This window comes from Rhinolophus sinicus, chromosome 1, assembly GCF_057876585.1.
Source record: "Rhinolophus sinicus isolate RSI-liver-muscle chromosome 1, RSI-T2T, whole genome shotgun sequence".
Lineage (NCBI taxonomy): Eukaryota > Metazoa > Chordata > Mammalia > Chiroptera > Rhinolophidae > Rhinolophus > Rhinolophus sinicus.
In genome coordinates this window covers 111,628,047-111,648,581 of record NC_142501.1, presented here as the reverse complement: position 1 = coordinate 111,648,581, position 20,535 = coordinate 111,628,047, and the positions used below count along the sequence as shown (strand labels likewise).

Genomic DNA, 20,535 nt, shown 5'->3' with positions numbered 1-20,535 from the left:
GCCCATGTGGGAATCGAACCGGCAGCCTTTGGAGTTAGGAGCATGGAGCTCTAACCGCCTGAACCACCGGGCTGGCCCAAATTAGGTTTTTTTTAAATTAATGCAAATTTATGAGACATTACTTTACCAATGTTGAATCTTAAAAATGCATTAACCTAAAATTAATGTCTCTTTTACCTTTCACTTTCCTTCCAGGTAAGTGTACTTTGCCTTTACAGGTAAATTTGATAAATTGTGTAGTATTTAAGCACTATTAAGATGTTATATGGTTGTGCTTTAGAATTAGGTTCTAACAATTTTATAAGTGCTCTAAAATTATTACCTCCTTCCAGATATTCTCCAATTTTGTTTCAATGACTTAGATATAGTTGTTTAATAAATATTTGATTGAGTACAGTTATGCTTAACTATACTCTAGTGTCTTTTCACACAAGATTAAAAGACAATCCATAACCAAATTCTAAAATGAAACGAAAAGAAAATGTAAGATAATTCTCAGGAAATTTAAGTAATTCTTGGAAAATTTAACATTTTGACAAAGGACATTTGACAAAGGAGATGAAAAGTAAAACCTAGTAGTTTTTCGTGGGTCTGCTTCATGTTTACTTTTTCAAGATTTAGCCACGTGTTCTGTGTTATTTTGCGTGACTGCATAAGGTTAAAGCTAAAATGGATTTTCTGTTTTCTTGCCAAGATTTTTTTTCTTTTTTAATTTGGCTAATAGTAGATCAGAATAGTACTTGGCATTGAAGTTGTTGCCTTTTCAACAGTGGACCCTGCTTTTTTTTTTTTTTTTGTCATGAAAATACTGTTTTACATTGATACGGTACATTGCATGTATGATCTCAATTGATTTCACAGTACCCGTGAAAGAAATACCTCTGTTTTGAAGGTGATAGATTAGATTTAGGGATTAAAGAGCTTGCGCCCAATGTGACTTAGTAGCAAGTGACAGAATCAGGTTCTTTCCTACCTCCTTCATGCTGTATATTTTCACGTCTTCCATAACACTCATCCTCGTCTGCATTTAGTACTTGTTTTGTAAGTGTCTAGTAAAAACATTAACCACTCAGTACTTACCAAGTCATAGCCAAACAAAAAGAGAATATAAAACTAGCACCTCAGTGTGGGAAGGATTACCTTTGGTAAATGCATTGGAGAGACATTCTAATTTCAGAATAAAGTACCAAATGGATAGTTTTACTCTAATTTGGGAGGCAGTACAGTCTAATAGTTATGAGCATGGACTCTGAAGCCAGACTTGCTTGGGCTCAAGCCTTAGATCTGTCTCTTACACATTCTGTAATTTTGGGCAAATTGCCTTACACCTCTGCTTCAGTTTTCTTTTCTGTAAAATGGGATAACAATAGCACTGCACTTCTGAGGTAAAGAAAGGTAAACGATGCGGTGAATGAATTCTTTATTAAGTGTGAAAGCACTTAATAAAAGTATCTGGCACATTGTAAGTATACAATAAATGTTGGTTCACTCTTAATATATTGCCTAATTCTTTTTTAGCAAGACTTTTAAATGAGAATTTCTCTTTATGCCTTTTCATGATTTTGAAAATTTGTATGCTAAGTTTGTCCATAGCTTATTTTAAAAGTTCATTTTTTAAAACAATACAGAACAACAATAAATTATAAATAAAAAATAGCAAGAAAATCAAGCAATAATAAAAATGGAAAAAAGAAAAACAAAACAAAAATGTTTCTTAATACTAGAGTTTTTTTGAGGCATTTATGATTTTATGAGATAATAATGCTTGATTCAAGAATGGACAATGATGGTTTCTGTCCGCTTTACAATATTAAATTAGTAATATTAAAACACTCCAGAAATCAAGGATTGATGTACCTTAGGGGTGCTTCCAGACAGTGAGATCACTTATATTGGGTAAAGGAGGTCTACTTTGTTGTATTTTTATTATAGTGAATATGACTTTGAAATTAATATCGTTTTCTTGCTTTTCATATGTTTAAAATGGTGCCAGTACCTCCCTATTGTATAGTGATATCACGAGAGGGAATGAACGCCTTTCTTTATAGTACATTTAATAGTGATACTAACTTGTTTAACTCCAGTTGTGGTGGGGATTGGCAAACTGGCCCACAGGCCAGGTTAGGCTCACCACTAGTTTTTGTACAGCCAGTGAGCTAAGAATGGTGTTTACCTTTTTAAATGGTTGAAAAAATCAAAAGAATATTTTGTGAAATACTAAAATTATATGAAGTTAAAATTTCAGTGTCCATAAATAAAGTTTTATGGGAACATATTCACACTTGTTTAAGAATTATCTGTGCTTTTGTGCTATAACAGTAGAATTAAGTAGTTGCAACAGACCATATGGTCTGCAAAGCCTAAAATATTTATCTGGCCCTCTGCAGGAAAAGTGTGCTGACCTCTAATATATGGCAGTTTCAAAAGTATGGCTTCAGTTCAACTTTCTGTAATAGGTGTGCTTCTGAACAGATTGTAATTAAAATATGTGATGAATCATATCTTCAGCTTAAGTTTGCATAGTGATATATTCCCATGGAGTTCACATAAGAAATGTTGGTGAGATTTATACTGATGTACAGAAGAGGTACTCTGGTCAAATGTGCCATGTAATGTTTAGTCCCCTCATGCAGGTCTTCTAAAAAAATTTAATCAGACTTTTCCTATGGGCTTCATAAAGTTAGAAAAAACTGACATACATAGCACACATTCACTAAAAAATGTTTCATTTTAATTTCATTAGAACCTCGAAATGATTTCTAGGGATTTTGAATGTTTAGGCAATTGATGTTATTTCTCTGCTTGAAGTTTGTAGTCTTAACTACATGCTGTGGTTTAGTCAGATGTTTAGTAAATGTATATTAAATAAATGGTCAAGGAAAATCGATGTGACTGTATAAGTTTTTTGCGTAACAGAACTCTCCTAATGCCATTTCATTGGTATCCTATACTTCTTACCAAGTTCTTAGTGTAAGATACAGTTAGAAAACCCAAAATCTAGGCTTTTTTCTTGGGAACTATTATCACTAGATAGTAACCTAAACGTGTATAAATTAAGTAGTTAGGTAAATTAGTACTGTTAAAAAATTTGATCAGGGAGTTGAGGTTTGTGGGAAGACAGAGTATCTCTGAAGCTTCCAAGTTTTATATTTATTCTAGGAGTACTGGAAAGGAACTGGAATGCATACAAAGAAAACTATCATAGAATTAAATCACTTTTAATTGACCCAGTGCAAAGTTCCAGGCAAATGTTTGAAAGTGAGTTTAATATTGGAAAAGGAGTGTTCATTTTCTTTTCTAATAAAATAGTTGTCACCTTGCTATTGCTTATATACTATAAGTCCTTAATGAATATTGTAAAACCTAAAACTGGATGTATGTTCTTCAGATGACCAGAATGTCAGAAATTGTTAGAGAAATATGTTCCAGGCTACATTATTTTGAGATATTTTTCAATTTCTTTCCAAGTACTGAAATAATTTTGCGTCTTAATTGTCATTAGAAGTTTTTAAATCCTTTAAAATTATTATTATCCCTTTTAACGTAATTTGCTTCAGAGTAGACTCCTAACTTTTTATTAACATTTTTCCTAATAATTGTAGAACATTTTAGAGTACCCTACTTTTGAGTAGTATTTGTTCAAATCATGTAGTCATTTAATTTTAATGGCTTTTTTTAACTTCAAAAATGACATTCTAATTGAAAATTCTAACAGGCTCATTCAAAGTATGTTAGTCATTTCTTTCATGGATTGAATATTTTTAAATGCTTTGGGTTTTTTATTTAATTTTTAAAATTTACTGATAAAACTTAACCGAAAGAAACTTTGTTTTCGCCTGTAAAAGTAGTGTGAAATAAATGTGTGCAGAGAGAAAGACACTGCACTTTAATGACAGTGATTTTAGAGAAATACTTTTTTTTCTACATTATTATGGATAAGCTAGTTTGATATTTTACTGATCTGTTCGTAGAATGATGTGGTCTATATTTAAATCATAAGAAAACGAGTGATAGTTTCTCATTTTAGATCTTAATGGACCAGATTTGGTGGGGGGAAAGATTGAGTTAATGAACAGTAACTGATCTATACGTTGATTGATTTTGTGCTTATTATAATGGGAACTGATATGCCTAAAATAAAAAATGTACTTTGGAATGTTAATAGCATTTAAACAAAAGTTTATGTGGGTAGTAATGGAGTAAGATGGGAAAGTTTGGAAATTGTTCCAAATAAGCAGTGACAAATAAGTATAGGCATGTTTTTTGTATTTTATTTTCTGTAACTTAAAAAGGTATCACACACACACAAACCCTCTAATTCATTTTCTTCCCTATTTCTAAGAAAACTCAAATGACAAGGGATAAAAAAACTTCTAAGTATTTTGAAAATGACTTAATTTACAATTTATAATAGATTTTTTGAAACCTATGTTGTATTTGAGTTAGGGTTTATAAATGTTAAATGTTATACTGCTACATAAATATTTAGTTGTAGAAAAAATTGGATCCAGTTATAGACATCACACCTATCTATACAAATATAGTAAGACTTTTACTTGAATTTATACATTTTGAAAAGTTAAAATAGTTTTACATTTCTAATTGTGGGTGGCTTACTAGTGAACTGTTTGCAGAGTGGAAGAGAAGTTGTGTCCTCTGCTCCGAGAGATGGCCTGGCCTTGATTCCGTGGGTCGCACAGTTCATATTTGTTAAATGGGTAAATAACCAGTGCCTGCAAATTGAGAACTAGCTGTATGGAAGATATGGGCGTTTTCAAAAGATAATCTTGATTCAAATCATTGTGAAAGTTTAAAGATACTGATTCTTTCTGTAACCTGTTGTTTTTTGAAAACTAACTTGTCGAGGTATGTTAACTACTGTTTCCCCAAAAAGACCTAGTCGGACCATCAGCTCTAATGTGTCTTTTGGAGCAAAAATTAATATAAGACCCGGTCTTATTTTACTATAAGAGTGGCTCTATAATATAATATAATACCAGCTCTTATATAATTCAAGACCAGCTCTTATATAAGACCGGGTCTTGTATTAATTTTTGCTCCAAAAGATGCATTAGAGCTGATGGTCCGGCTAGGTCTTATTTTCGGGGAAACACTGTATTTTTGGTTAACTATGTCTGAGGGGAGTATGGCTGTAACAAAAGACTTAAGTGATTTTTTTATTGTGGCATATTATTAAATTTTATATTTCTGCAGGCATAGGTGAATTTGATTATACAAATTTAAATTTTCAGATACATCTTGAAAGTGTTAAAAATATGTTGAAGAAGATTATGCTAATAATAATCTTGTGTGATAAAATCAAATTTTATGGAACATTCCTAGTGTAATAATATATGATCACATCTATTTTGATAAGATTATCAGATTATTTCATCATTTGTTTATAGGCGTATTCTACATTCTAAAGGGGAGCTAAGTGAAGATAGACATAAACAGTATGAAGAATTTGCTATGTCTTATCAGAAGCTGCTGGCAAATTCTCAGTCCTTAGCAGACCTTTTGGATGAAAATATGCCAGATCTTCCTCAGGACAAACCAACACCAGAAGGTAAGATATCCTTAAAAAAAACAACACTGTGGTTTTTTAGTAAGTAACTATCACTTATCTTTAGTCCTGTCAGATGTGTATTGTTTTGAATGATGTATTAAATTTTTATTTAGGACTAAAGCTTACCTTGCAGTTTTGTGAGATAAATTGTTTATCATTTTGTGAGATGAGTTGTTTTCCATATTATTTCAAAGGTGCTTTAAACTTCCTTTTTGATTGTCCTTAAGTTGGTGAGATTCCTAATATATTACTGTAACCTGTCATACCAACTACTTGGTAAAATAATTATATGTATGTTATGTAGATAAGTGTTAATAAATTATTAATCTTAAAACTATCTGGCAATCCTATTTACTTAAAAGTCTTAACAGTGAAGTATTTGTGTGTGTTCTGTGCTGTTGAGCTGGCTCTGACTTTTGACCCTGTGAATGAGTGAGTGACGTGCAGTGTCCTGTCCTCAACAGCTCTGCTGAGCTCCTGTGGACGCATGTCTGCGGCTGCTTTTATGGACACGATCCATTTCGTATTTGTTTTTCCCCGTGCTCTTCTTGTCTTTTCCAGAGCATCCTGCCTTCTCACGCCAAAATAGGGCAGCTTCAGCTCTGTCATTTTTGCCTCCAGCCATGTTTCAGGCTTAATGTGCCATAGGATCCACGAGTTCTTTCTGGTGGTTCAGGGCTATTGTAGAGCCCTCCTCCAACACCATATTTCAAATGAATCAATGTTTTCCTGTTGGCCTTCTTCACTGTACAACCTTCTCATTTGTACATTGTCATTGGGGACACGAGGGTGTGGATGACCTTAGCCTCGGCCTGTAATGACACATTTTTGCTCTTGGTGATCTTTCCTGATTCTTCCATCCCTATCCTTCCGAGTCTCAGCCTTCTCTTGATTGCTTGGCTGCAGTCTCCATTTGAATTGATGACTGAATTAAGGTAAGCAAAATCTTTAACAGTTTAAATTGTCTGCATTAAAGTTGTGTATTTCTTCTGTGGTCATGATTTTTGTCTTGATGTTCAAATGTAACCCTGCTTTGGCACTTTCTTCTTCCACTTTCATCAGAGTTGTTTCAGATAATTGCTACTTTCTGCCAGTAAGATGGTGTCATCTGCATATCTTAATTTCCCACCAATTTTCACTCCTCCTTCCTCTGAATCTAGCCCAGTTTTTATTCTGCCAATTTTTAATCTTCTTTCCTCTGGATCTAGCCCAGTTTTTCATATGATATGTTCTACGTACAGATTAAACAAATAGGAAGAAAAAATGCACCCTTGTCTGACACCTTTGCCTACAGGAAACCATTTTGTCTCCATATTCTGTCCTGACAGTGCCCACAGTGCAAGTTACACATCAGGACTGTCAAGTGCACGCCCGTTGCTTTCAGAGCAGCGCGTAGCTTTTCATGATCCGCGTAGTCAGAGGCTTTACTGCAGTTTATAAAACAGACGAACCTGCTCTGAAATTCTTTGGAGCGTTTGAATCCAGCTTGACCATCCAGCATTTCTTGCTCCATGTGAGGCAGCGGCCTTTGTTGTATCGCCTTGTGCATCACTTTACTTAACGTGGGAAATTAGAGCAATGCTTCTATCGTTACTGCAGTTTTGGGCATCTCCTTTCTTGGCAGTTGAAATGTGTACTGAACGTTTTCAGTCTGTAGGCCGTCGTTTGTTTTCCATTTGTTGACATGTTAGGATTTTGACAGATTTAGTCTGTGTGGTATGAAATAATTGCATCATTATTGCATCTACCTCTGGTAATGTATTTTCAATACTTTCAGAGCAACTTTCACTCATTTTCTATAATGACAGGTTCTTCCTCATAGGAATCCTCTTCAAAAGTATCTCATCCTTTTGTTTCTTTTATATAGATTTTCAGTATACTCTTTCCACCCTTCCTTTTTTTTTCTCCTGGCCATATAATGTGCTTCCTCATTGGTCATTGGCGTTCCTAGCCTAGGTTTGAATTTCTCTTTTATTTTTTGAATCTTCTGGTAGAGATCTCTTGTTTTTCCTTTATTGTTATTCTCTTTTATCTTCTTACATTGACTAGTATAATAGTTCTCTTTATCTGATAATCGTTGAAAACCTGCATTCAGGACTAACTCTGCTTTTGTCACCTTTTGCTTTTGCCTCTTGCCTGTCTCTAACAATTTTTAGTGCTTCCATCACCCATCTTGATCTTTCTTTCCTTTTCACTTTTGACATTGTCTTTTCATATTCTTTGCTAATATTTCTAGTTTCAGTCCACAGTTGTTCTAGTTCTCAGTCAGTTAGGTTTAACAGTGAAAATCTGTTTTTACGTGGACTTTAAATCCATCAGGAATGTTACGTACATTATATTTCTTCTAGAGCTCTTCTTCAGCTTTACTTTGTTGTTTGTTTTTCACAGTTTGTGGTCAGTACCACAGTCTGCTCCTGGTCTTGTTTTGGCAGGGAGAATACAGCTTCTCCATCTCCTGCTCTCAGTGACACAGTCTGTCAGACTTCTGCGTTGGCCAGCTGACGATGTGCATGGACAGTCATCTCTTGGGTTGTTGGAAGTATGTGTTCGTGATGGACAAGTTGTGGGCTTCGCAGACATCTACAAGCCAATCTGCTTCATTTCTGACCCCTAGTCAAAATTTTCCAATGACAGTTGATTCTACTTTATTTCCTACTTTTGCGTTCCAGTCACCTCTAATTTTTTATCAGCATGTCTTGTTTTGGTGTGTGATCAATTTCTTCTTGGATATTTGCGTAAAAGCTTTCAATTTCATATTCTTCAGCCTCTGTAATTGGAACACAGACTTGAATACTTGAATGATGGTTATTGGTTTTCCTGGAAGTCTGATTAATAATATTTGCTCAGATCTTAGATTGTAGCCCATACCTTCCCATGCTACAATTTTCCTCAATGTTAAAGCCACTATGTTTCTTCTGAGTTTGTATTTCCAAAGTAGAACACTATGGCTGCCTGACTGGAAATGTCCCATTCCAGTCCATTTTAGTTCGCTAAAACCAGGCACTGCAGTGTTTAGACGTTATTCCTTGCTTTACAATTTCCAGTTCACCTTGATTCATGCTTCTTAGGTTCCATGTATATGTGGTGCCGCATCTCACTTTCCTTTTGCCTGTGAGCGCAGTAGCTGCTAGATGTCCTTTCAGCTTTGATCAAATTGCACCATTAGCGACAGTTCTGTTCGTACTTATTCTCTGCTCTTCCCCAGTAACTGAGTGGTTTCCAACCCGGGAGTCTCATCTTTCAGCATTATCTCATATTTCATTTTGGACTGTCTCATTAGAGGGTTTTCAAGGTAAAAGGAAAGATTGACAAAAAAGAAAAAAGCAAGTGCAGCAGTGGTTTACTACTGCCTTCTGCTGCTGCGCAGTGTGTGGGTCCAAACCACATGTGCCGGGTCTGTGGTGTCTCAGTCGCCAAACACAGAGACGTAAGGGCCCCTGTGGGTGTTTGTAAAGCATCCTTTTCTAATATAAGAAGGTGCTTTGTATTTTACATCCTCAGTTAGAAATTCCTATTGTATACTGTGCATGTTTTATTCTACTTATATGTAATCATGTACATAATTTCTAATTTTTGTATCTCCTGATTAATGAGCCTCAAACGTTTTAATTTGTTTTAATTGAAGTTTATTGGGGGTGACAATAAACTTTTTAATTTTTTAAAAGAAGTTTCATCATAGAATTCAGAATTTGTGTTTTGGTTGAATCTGTCTGGATTTTCAGAATTTTCTCAGTATATTTATTATATTTTAGAACCGAAGTCTTATCATAGTGTTCAGCATCCTTTGATATTGATTTACTTGGTTTATTTCTACTAAAATTTAAGCTATTTTTTAAAAACTGTTAAATGACTTTACAAGTATTTTTAGGCATTTCCCAGAGATAATAGATCTTGACAAAATTCTGTCAACATTTTAAAAATATTTTCGCCAGGTGTAGAATTTTAGGGTAAGATTTTTTTTTTTCTTTCAGTACTTTAAATATGTTGCCCTGGTGTCTTCTAGCTTATATTGCTTCTAGTGAGAATGCTGTTGTTATTATTATCTTTGTTCTTTATGTAATATTTATGTAATTTTTCTCTGGTTGTTTTAAGATCTTTTCATTATTACTGATTTTAAGCAATTTCATTATGATGTGGCTTGCTATAGTTGTCTTTATAGTTTCTTGTGCTTGGGATTCGCTGGAATTCCGGTATTTGTGGGTTTATAATTTTTATCAAATTTGGAAATTTGATTCTTATTTCTCCAAATATATTTTCTATTCCTCTCCCCACTCCTGTGGGAATTCAGTTACAACTACGTTAGGTGGTTTGAGGTTGCCCTTTTTATTCTTTGACTGTGTTTAATATTGGATAGTTTCCATTGCTGTGTCTTCAAATTCACTAATTTTTCCTTTTACAGTGTCTAATGTACTGTGAATTTCATGGAGAGATGTTGTTTTTATCTCTAGAAGCTGGTTATATTTTCCATGGTCTTAAACAGGCTCAGTATGTTGCCTACTTATTTTATAATTTATATCATGTCTGCATTGCTTTTAATTGATTGATAGATTGATCTCCTGTACATCTCTGGTAATTTTTCTACTTCTTTCTGTGCCTGATTATGTCTTATTGGATGTTTGCTGGATAGTTTTGTATTCTTAGAAATATCATTGAGCTTTGTTCTGGGGCAGAGTTAAGTGAGTTGGAAACAGTTCCAGTCTAATCTTTCCAGGCTTGTTTGTTAGGTGGGATCAGAGCATCCTTGATTCAAGGGCAGATTTTCCCTATTACTGAACCAATATCCTTTTGGATACTGCCTGATTTCCCATGAATTAGAAGATTCGTGAATAATTATTTTCCCAGTTCACCTAGTTCCCTCACACGTAAGGGCTAATCAGTATTCAACTGAACATTCCAGGGGGACTTGCTGCAGATTTTGTGCTGCTTTTTCCTCTCTGGTATGCTATGTTACAGATTCTAGCCACCTGGGCAAGAATCTTTCCAGGCTGTCAGCCCCATCATGCCCAACTCATGGAGACTGTTGAGGTCTGCCTGGCTTCTCCCTTTCTTGGCCATGGTCTGGAAAATCTTACCATGCAGTCAGTCAGCACAGCTAATTCTCTCAGGAATCACTTTCCTGTGCCTGTGCTACCTCATGTCTAGTGTTTGAAAACGGTTACATTCTGTCATTTGCCTACTTGGTTGTTTTAGGTCACTGGTACTGCATCTTTGCCTGAAGAGGCCTAAATTTTTCAGTGCTCAGAATATCCCTTTTTACCTCACAGAAATGCGATTGTATCATACATAGTGTTTTGCAGCGACCCTTTTTAGTTAACCATGTATCTTATATGTCTTGTCATATCAATTCATATTGAGCCATCTAATTCTTTTAAAATTGCTGCATAGTAATATTCTGTTGCATAATTGTGCTGTATTTACTTTGTCCTCTGTTGACTGACATTTCAGTTATTTCTAGTTTTTAGCTATTACAGCCAATGCTGTAATATAATAATACCAATAATATATTTTTGAGAGTCTTCTGCAATCAGTTCAGGTAGATTTACCTCAGTTCTCTTAACATCTGATTAATAATATTGCATAGTATATACTATATGCAATTTGTCAGCCCTTCTCTTAATAGATATTTAGATTCTTTCTAGTGTTGCTGTGTTACAAACAGTGCTGCAGTGAACACCCTTGTAAATATTAGTTTACATTTTCTGCTGTTTCTGAGGTAAGATTATGTTTATTTTAAATATTGATAAACACTGACAAATTACACTCTCCCAATGCTGTATCAGTTTGTGCTCTAGTTAAGATATGAGAGTGCTTACTTCCTTACTGTCAACATCTGTTGATATCAGTCTTTTAAACATAATCTAATGGGTCAAACTGATAAAAGTTTGTTTTATGTAACATTGTCCTTACTAGTACTGAGGTTAAGGATCTTTTCATGTGCTCTTTTACTCATCTGTTCAGAGGCTCTATCTATCTTTCTATTGGGACTTTGGTCTTTATTTGCACGAGCACTTTATATTATGGATATTAATTCCTTTGTATAAATATTGCCAGTATTTGTCTTCTAGTTTGTTTATATTTTTCATTAAATAGAAGTTGTAAATTTATCAATCTTTTCCTTTATAGTGTATGGGTTTAGTGTCCGATGTTTAAATATATTTGTTCTAAGGCATATAATTAATGAGTTAGGGAGCCAGCATTTTGTTGTCTTTGCTGTTATTTTTTTCTTCCTGAATGACTTTCAATGAATAATCTAAATTTTCTTAGGATTATTTTTAATCTGCATGATCATTCTTTGTATTTCTGGTTTGGAGAGAAGCACAGTGAGAATAGATAAATTCATGAATGATCTCATGATCATGAAGTAGGAAATTAATTACTTTCAATGTTCTGAGTTAAGAATCTATAGTTGTATGTACAGGTAGACACGTGTGTGTGTGTGTGTGTGTGTGTGTGTGTGTGTGTGTGTAAATTTGTACATGGTTTTCCACCCTCTACTGAAATATCTATGTATTTTTTTAATCTTTTCTTCTTTTCCAGTTCCAGGTCAGTTTATCAATTGACCATTTATGGCAATCTACTTTTTACCAAGGACTATACCAAAAGGAAGAATGCTTCTTAATTAAGGGTTTAAGGTCTACATGTGACATAAGTGATACAGAGGGTTGAGAGCCATCAAAAAGAAAAAGAAAGGCTTAATGGGCGAGGTGGGATGTGAAGCTGGGTGTTTTAGGAATGCCCAGGCTTATATATTTCATATTTTGGGTTCACATTTCATGAAGATAGGTCTAATATATCAAATGCCTACCCAATCTCGTATTAATTGCTTAAAACATTGAAGAGAAAAGCATCTTTATCCTCTGCTGTCCTCTCGTCTGTCCTGGATTAGAGCTTTACTTAAAACATTTTATAATTTGATGTTATGATGGTTATGTGAACAGTCCAGAGTGCTTGTTGATTGAAGAAGCTTCTGTTAATTGAAACACTCAAGATTCATTAGTTATAAAATTGAAACTATAAAATATCTTGTCATGTTTAGCATGCTAAACCAGAAATTGTTTTGATTCCCTGTGATTTATTTTGTTGTAGAGCATGGGCCTGGAATTGATATATTTACACCTGGTAAACCGGGAGAATATGACTTGGAAGGTGGTATATGGGAAGATGAAGATGCTCGGAATTTTTATGAAAACCTCATTGATTTGAAGGCTTTTGTTCCAGCCATCCTGTTTAAAGATAATGAAAAAAACTGTCAGAATAAAGAGTCCAACAAAGATGATTCCAAAGGTAAATACTCAAGGACAAATTTTTACATTAAGTGCTATAAAAATTAGTTTCAAAATAGTATTTGGAAAAAAAATTTCTGTAGTTACTAGTTTTGTAATATGAACATTGAGTCATTATATTAAATGAATGACAGGATAATATGGAATGCAGCATGAAAAGCTGATAATTGAGTTTCTTTAAACACTGCCATACATTTAAGTTAATGTGAAATAATTTGAAAATGTTTATTTACATTACAATGAATTTGTGTGAGATCTCAGTTGGGATTGTTGGGGAAGTGTTAGCTCTATAGTGCTGTTTACCTATAATGCTCTTTCTAGGCCAGATATCCCTAATTCTTTGTGAGGAGTTACTTTAGAGAAATCAGAAGCTTGGAGGTCATTAGTAGGGTGGAAGGTCCTGAATGCCAGTCACATCATGTTTCCTAAAGGGAGTTCTGCCAAACCGTCGAGATGGCGAAGAGGAGATGGAAGGGCATGGTGGCAGGGGTTTGGAGGGAGAGCAGATAATTTTTTTTGAAGTTATTTTTGCATTCTGATGTGTTTATTAGGGAGCCCATTTAAGAAAATAATAGCTAATAGTTTTTATGTAACAATCACTTTGTGCAAAACATCATTTTAGCACTTACAATGTACATAAAAATTCATCTAATCACGACAAACCTATGAGATACCCACTGTTGTTATCCCTGTTTTTCAGATGAGGAAACTGTGGCACAAAGAGGTTAAGTACCTACCCAGGGTTAAAAAACATACACAGCTAGTGAGTGGTAGATCCACAATGTAAGCCCTGTTAGCTAATGACTGTGCTCTTAATTACTGTGTAATATTGCTGTTCAAGTTATGTTAAGATTAGTAATTTTTGTGACTTATACTAAAATTAGGACGTAATACACTTTGCTTTTGATGTATAGATATTCTAATACGTACTTCCAAAACATTCCATCACTCCAGGACCTGTTGAACAGTTTCTTCCCAGTCCTTCCTTCCCCCAGCTTGCATTCTGTGTCTATGGATTTATCTGTTTTGAGTATTTCATATAACTGGAATAACACACTGTGTGATCTCTTGTATATGTTTTCATTTAGCATCATGTTTTGAAGGTACATCCACATTGTACATTTATAAGTACTCCATTCCTTTTAATGGCTGAATTATATTTCATTGTGTGTGCATACCACAGTTTATCAGTCATCCATTAGTGGACTTTTGACTGTTTCCACAGTTTGTGGAAACATTCTGAAGAGTGCTGCTATGAATATGTACTGGAGTCCCTGTTTTCAATTTGTTGAGTATACACCTAGGAGAAGAATTGTGGGGTCATATGTTTAACTTTTTGAGAAACTGCCAAACTGTTTTCTACAGTGGTTGAACCATTTTATATCCTCTCCAGCAGTGTACAAGGATTCCAGTTTCTCCACATATTCTCCAGCACTTGCTATTGGCCAGTTTTCTTTTTGATTATAGCTATCCTATACTCATTTTCCTAATGACTAGTGCTGTTGAACATCTTTTCATCTTCTTTGTGGAAATGCCTATTTATGTCCTTTACCCATTTTTTAATTGGGTTTTCTTTTTATTGTAAGAATTTTGTATCTAGTCTGGATACCAAACCCTAATCAAATATATGATTTGCAAATATTTTCTCCCATTCTAAAAACTGTATTTTTACTTTCTTGATAATTTCCTTTGATATACAAAATGGTTTTTATTTTAGTGTAGACTTTACTTTTTAGAGCAGTTTTAGCTTCACAGCAAGGTTAAGTGGAAAGTACAGAATTCCTGTCTATGCACTGCCCCACACAGGCACAGCCTTCCCCACTGTCACCACCCCCCCCACGGGGTGCATTCGTTACAGTCCATGAATCCTCACTGACAGACACATCACTATCACCCAAACACAAAGGTTTTTAACTTAATTTTTTTTATTAGAGTTTACTGGGGTGACAATGGTTAGTAAAGTTACATAGGTTTCAGGTGTACAATTCTGTAATACGTCATCTATATCTCACATTGTGTGTTCACCACCCAGAGTCAGTTCTCCTTCCATCACCATATATTTGACCCCCTTTACCCTCTTCTACCACCCCCCTCCCCCCTTACCCTGTGGTAACCAGTAAACTATTGTCTGTGTCTATGAGTTTTTGTTTCTTTATTTGCTTGTCTTGTCCTTTGTCACCTTCAGTTTTATGTCCCACATATCAGTGAAATCATATGGTTCTCAACTCGTTCTGTCTGATTTATTTTGTTTAGTATAATAACCTAACTGAATTTTTTTTAAAAATTAGTTTTGTGCTGTTTAAAACATTTAAAACATATGCTATATATATTGAAATGAGTGGGGTGGTACTTGTTAGGATACTAATTAGAAGAATAGTATACGTATAACATTCTTCTTCAAAACCTAAGTTAAAATACACTGAACCTTAAAAGTTTGCTGTTTTTGTGAAAAAGGTAGTAGAGTCATCCTATGGGGAGAGCCTTACAAGAGGCCCGTGTGTGCTCTGAAAATGTTAAAACCTCTTGGTTGATTGCAAATATATTTTCACCTTAAGGTAAATTAATGTTTTATGAAGAGTAGTAGTGAGATATTTTAGGTATTTCAAAAAGTATAGGGAGTAGTACATATAAAATAGTTATTTTAGATATCTGCTACCCAGCTTTTTTAGTTAAAATGTTAAAAAGGGCATTTCCTCAGGTGCTGTTGAAGCCCTAGTGAGAACTAGCTCCTAAAACTTTAGTCACCCCCGTATTTTTTCCACTTTTAAGGATTTGAAAAAGTTATATGGTTTCTGCCATGTGTAGATTTTTCCGTATTATCATCATGCAAGATTGACTTACTTGAAGGGTCCTAATACTTGTTTCTTTTTCAGTAAGTGGGTTTAGGGCCTCTACATTATCTTGTGAGATAATGTACTTAGTGCCACAGGAGAGACATACGAGCATAGGATCTGTGCACTTACAGTCACATTAGTGATGGGCAGCCAGGGCCACACAGTAAGGTAGGAGTGGGCTATAAGAACAGTACAAAGTACTGTGGCGGTTAAGACAGTGGAGGCAGTGCACACGGCTGGAGAGCAGATCAAACCCGAGAAGAAATGGATGGACCTTCGTCACGGACTTTGAAGCTTGGTGTGGATTTTGACAAGAGCCATGGGGGCGGGCCATCCTCTTCTAGATTGCTTTCTGGTATAGCACATCTTTAGTATCTCTCTTGTACATTCTTCTGCCCTCTGTCCATCATTCACATCTGCTTGTCAAGTTCAACCTTGGATGAACTCAGCCACCCAGCTTACTGATTTCTGTATCCAAACTGTCGTGCTTTCCTGGAGATGATCAGCTAGGTAGGCTGGTAGCTTATAAATTCATGGTCATCAGCCTTAGTCAGGTCCTGAACACTGCCTGGGAACCTGACAGCATTTCTGTTCTCAACTCATTTGCCCACGTTCCACAACACATTCTCATTCTTTCTCCAGTTTTTATTCTGCTTCCCTCCTGTGGGGACAGAGCCAAGAGTGCAGTTTCCAGGCTCTTGGCCTCACGTGGAAAGGTGCTGGCTCAGGTAGTAAATGGCCATCAACTGTGATTGGATGGCCATCAGTTGTGGCTAGTTGGCCATCAGCTGTAACCAGTGAGCCATTGGCCACTAATATAACTGCTGTGGCTACGCCAGCAGAAAAATGGGGGCTAGCAAGAAGATGGTGGCTGAGCTAGCAAGAGCAGATTGCAGTTAGCATGGCGGATTGCAGCTAACAAGTGAGGTTGGTTGGTTGGCAGAGACAAACGGATGGCAGGTTGTGGATAGTATGACTCCTGCTTCCTGTGTCTCCAACCCAGCCGCCAGCCAGACTATAGTGGTATGACTCCCCTGTCTATGGCTCCGTGGGTGTTCCTTTTTGGCCTCACCATGTCCTGCGTTCTTATGTGGGGAGTGGGACCAGAGACCCTGCGTGACTCCCTGCATGACACCTCCTTAGCAGAAGATGCCAGATACAATACTTAATAGAGAATATGGAAGCCATCAGACAGAACTCCCTCAACCTTGTGCCCCTTCTTTATAAACCCACCTGCCTTGTAGAATGTTGTAGAATGTTTTTTCCCTGGGTGTTATGGTCAACTTGTATGCCTTCTATTAAAGGCCAGTCCGTCTTACTCTGAATCTTGACTCACTGTTTCTCCTGAATGCTGTGTAATCCATTATCCTTTTTGTATATCTTTAGTATCAGTTTCCCCCCCCCCCCCCATCTCTACTGGATCCTGACCTCAGTATACAAACATTTTCTCATCTTGAGAAAACAAACTGAATACTTGGAGTCCCCCTGGGCCTCCCATCCCTTTCTAGCTACTGTCTTCTCTCTTTTTTAAAGCAGTTCTCTTGAAAGAATTGGCTATAGTGGGAGTCTTCACTTTATTGCTTCCTCGTTCTTCAAACCACTCCAGTCTGGCTCCAATCCCACCTCTACCCTGAAACTCTTTTTGCCCAAGTTGCCAATTACTTTCATGTTGCTATACCGTCCAGGGCAGTTCCAATCTTTGTCTCATTTGCTTTTTCCAGCCATTTAACACAGTTTACTGCTTGGGGCATTTTCTTCCCAGGGCTTCTGTGGTACTAAACCCTCCTGATTTTTCTTTCTACTTATCTTGGGCTTCCAGTTTCATTTGCTCTTTTAAATGTCAGTGTTTCCCAGGGTCCAATGGAAGAGGAGTAGTAGTCAGTTTAGTAATCAAATCTAGTTAATCTATGTATCTCTTAAATGTATCTCAGGTTTGCTTTATCTTTACTGCTACCATTCTAATCTAAGCTACCGTCATCTCTTAACCTGGGTTACGGTACCTCCTATCTGGCTGCTCTGCATTTGCTCTTGCTTCCTCTATGCATTCTGAAAAATTAATTTTACTCTCCTATCTAATATCTTAATGGCTTTACATTTCTTTCAAATATAATGTAAACCTCTTCACGTTGTCTCAAAGACCTTGCCTAATTCGGTTCGGGTCTTCCTCTCCAATTGTATTTGTTACTACATTACCCTGACTTTTTCCTCCTTTTCAGTTTCTGTAATAGCCAGTCATCTTGCCTCACTGCCTTCATCCATTGCTCTATTTTCTGCTTGTAGCGCTCTCCTCACCATATCGCACTTGACTCCCAAGTACATATTAGTTTATTTTCCTCAGCTATATTGTACATTTCTTGAGAACACAGGTCACATTTTAAACTTTTTTTGAATGTTCAGCATAGTTCTGAATACATAGTAGCTAATCAGTAAATGTTGGTTTTTGAACCAGACATCAGGGAACACTGGAGATTGAGTGTGTGAACCATACAGGCAAGGTTTTGTCTGGTACAAAGTTGTACCGCGTTTCCCCGAAAATAAGATCTCGCGGGACAATCAGCTCTAATGCGTCTTTTGGAGCAAAAATTAATATAAGTCCCGGTATTATATTATTATATTATAGTATATTACATTATATTTATTATATTATACCCAGTCTTATAGTAAAATAAGACTGGTTCTTATATTAATTTTTGCTCCAAAAGATGCATTAGAGCTGATTGTCTGACTAGGTCTTATTTTCGGGGAAACGCAGTATCCTTGGTGCTTAGAATAGTACTTAGCATGTATTACAGTAACAATTTCAATGATAGTTGAATGAAAGAAAGAATGAATGAGAAAATAGTAATCTGTCTCCATGTAGAAGCAGCAAAACCAATCCATAGTAGTTAGTTTTGATTCTCTCAATTATGGTATGGTATCACGTATCAGTAAAACAATTCTGCTTTCTGGAGCGGCCAGATGGCTCAGTTGGTTAGAGCACGAGCTCTTAACAACAAGGTTGCCAGGAATCCTGCATGGGATGGTGGGCTGCGCCCCCCGCAACTAAAGATTGAAAACAGTGACTGGACTTGTAGCTGAGCTGCGCCCTCCACTGGATTGAAGGACAACGACTTGACTTGGAGCTGATGGGCCTTCGAAAAACACAGTTCCCCAACATTCCCCAATAAAAAAACAAACAAACAAAAAAACATTTCTGCTTTCAGTGCAGAAATTATGAGATTTAGAAGACTGAGAGAAGGTGAGGCTGAAAAATGTAAGTTTCAGTCTCTTATACCATAACTTCACCACTCTTTTAAGCATAAGTTCGTGAACTGAGGAGTTTTGTTTTTTACTTAAACGAAAATTTTCAAATATAAAAGTAAGGCTAGTATAGTGAACTGGCAATTACCTATCACCCAGCAATAATTATCAACATTATCCCAATCTTGTTGAATCAAGTTCAGTTCCTCCTTTTTTATCTTTCCCATTTAACCTTTTACCAATTCCTGGCTATTTTGTTTTGTTGAATTTTTTTGTTTCCTCTAATCTAGGATGTTTTCCTAATTGGTCTTTCTACATCTAGTCTTTCCTATCTTTCTGATTTATCTTATATATTGTTGGTAAGTTAATCTTCATCTGTCACATTTAAATGTTCTCATGACCCAGCAAAGGTCATACTGTGTAAAAGAAAAAGTCTGAACTCGTCATCTTGGAGTTTGAGACCCTCCTTAATCTGAGTTCACTTTATCTAATCAACTTTACTTCCCCTTCACTTTATGACAGATCCTCATGCTGTGTATGTCTCCATCCATCCTTTGCATCCATCCATTCATTCCTTCGGGGAACAGATAGCATACAGAATCAAAGGGTCTTGGTTCTCAGTGAGCATAATGTTATTTTATAAAATCTGAATATGAGTGTACATTAAATTTATACTCAAATGTTGCCAGATAAACATGTGGATTCTAAGACAAATGATGCACATTTTGTGAATCCTTATCAATTTTTTTGTAGCAAGATTTCAGTATGACTTTTAATTCAGAGATACTGATTCTTTGTTTTCAAGCAGAGGCAAAAGAATCTAAGGATAACAAGGAGGTATCAAATCCTGATGATTTGGAACTTGAGTTGGAGAACCTAGAAATTAATGATGACACCTTGGAGCTAGAGAGTACGGATGAAGCTGAAGATCTTACAAAGAAACTTCTTGATGAGCAAGGTACGCACTCTTTTGCCAGTTTTAATTTTGGTTAGTTTTTGTACACAAAGCTCTAGGGATCTTTCTCTTTAATTCCTGGGTTTTTTTTTTGTTTCCATGCCATCACTTTTTTGGAATTTGATTTAGAACAGAAACATTGTATGCTTCATATTATGTGACTATAAGTTCTATAAATATTTATAAATATCTTAATAAATATTTCTTATACTTTTCTACTTCCTAGCATTATTCTGAATTTATTTTAATTCTATGACATAATCTTTACAATCTTAACATAAATGCTTTTGAAAGTTATTCTAAAATGGTTGCAAGATAAAAGACAACTACTAGTATGAGTTCAGCTGTGATATTGTAATTGAGTAATGTTTTGTATTTACTAATTAAAAAATACTACATTGTTAGTTTTATTAGTTAGGATTCTTTATTTAGAAGGATATCTCCTGTCAGTATTGCTTTTCTTTCTGTTGGCTTCATTGTTTCCTACTGCAGATTCTCTTTCTCCATGTCATGAAGGGAGGGTGGGCAGGGCTACAGGCTGCCCCAGGCTCAAATCATACCAGCTAGTGACATCAAAGAAAAGAGAGATTCTCTCCCACTGTCTGTCTATAAGTGTCATGGAAGCGCTTGGCTGGTCCGGCATGCTTTACCTGT

The 20,535-nt window shown here is 35.8% G+C and overlaps 1 protein-coding gene across 4 annotated transcripts in view; it reads left to right on the top strand.

The window, feature by feature from the left end:
- The window catches only part of UPF2 (UPF2 regulator of nonsense mediated mRNA decay), a 96,976-nt gene that overhangs the window by 13,595 nt on the left and 62,846 nt on the right, over positions 1 to 20,535 (top strand). For 3 of the 4 annotated variants that reach the window (XM_074324984.2, XM_074324982.2, XM_088802348.1), the window contains exons 4-6: positions 5,409 to 5,569; positions 12,656 to 12,853; positions 19,732 to 19,884. In XM_074324984.2, the coding sequence (XP_074181085.1) occupies positions 5,409 to 5,569; positions 12,656 to 12,853; positions 19,732 to 19,884 (512 nt within the window). The remainder of the gene's footprint in view (positions 1 to 5,408; positions 5,570 to 12,655; positions 12,854 to 19,731; positions 19,885 to 20,535) is intronic. The other variant, XM_019710276.3, reaches the window with a different exon arrangement.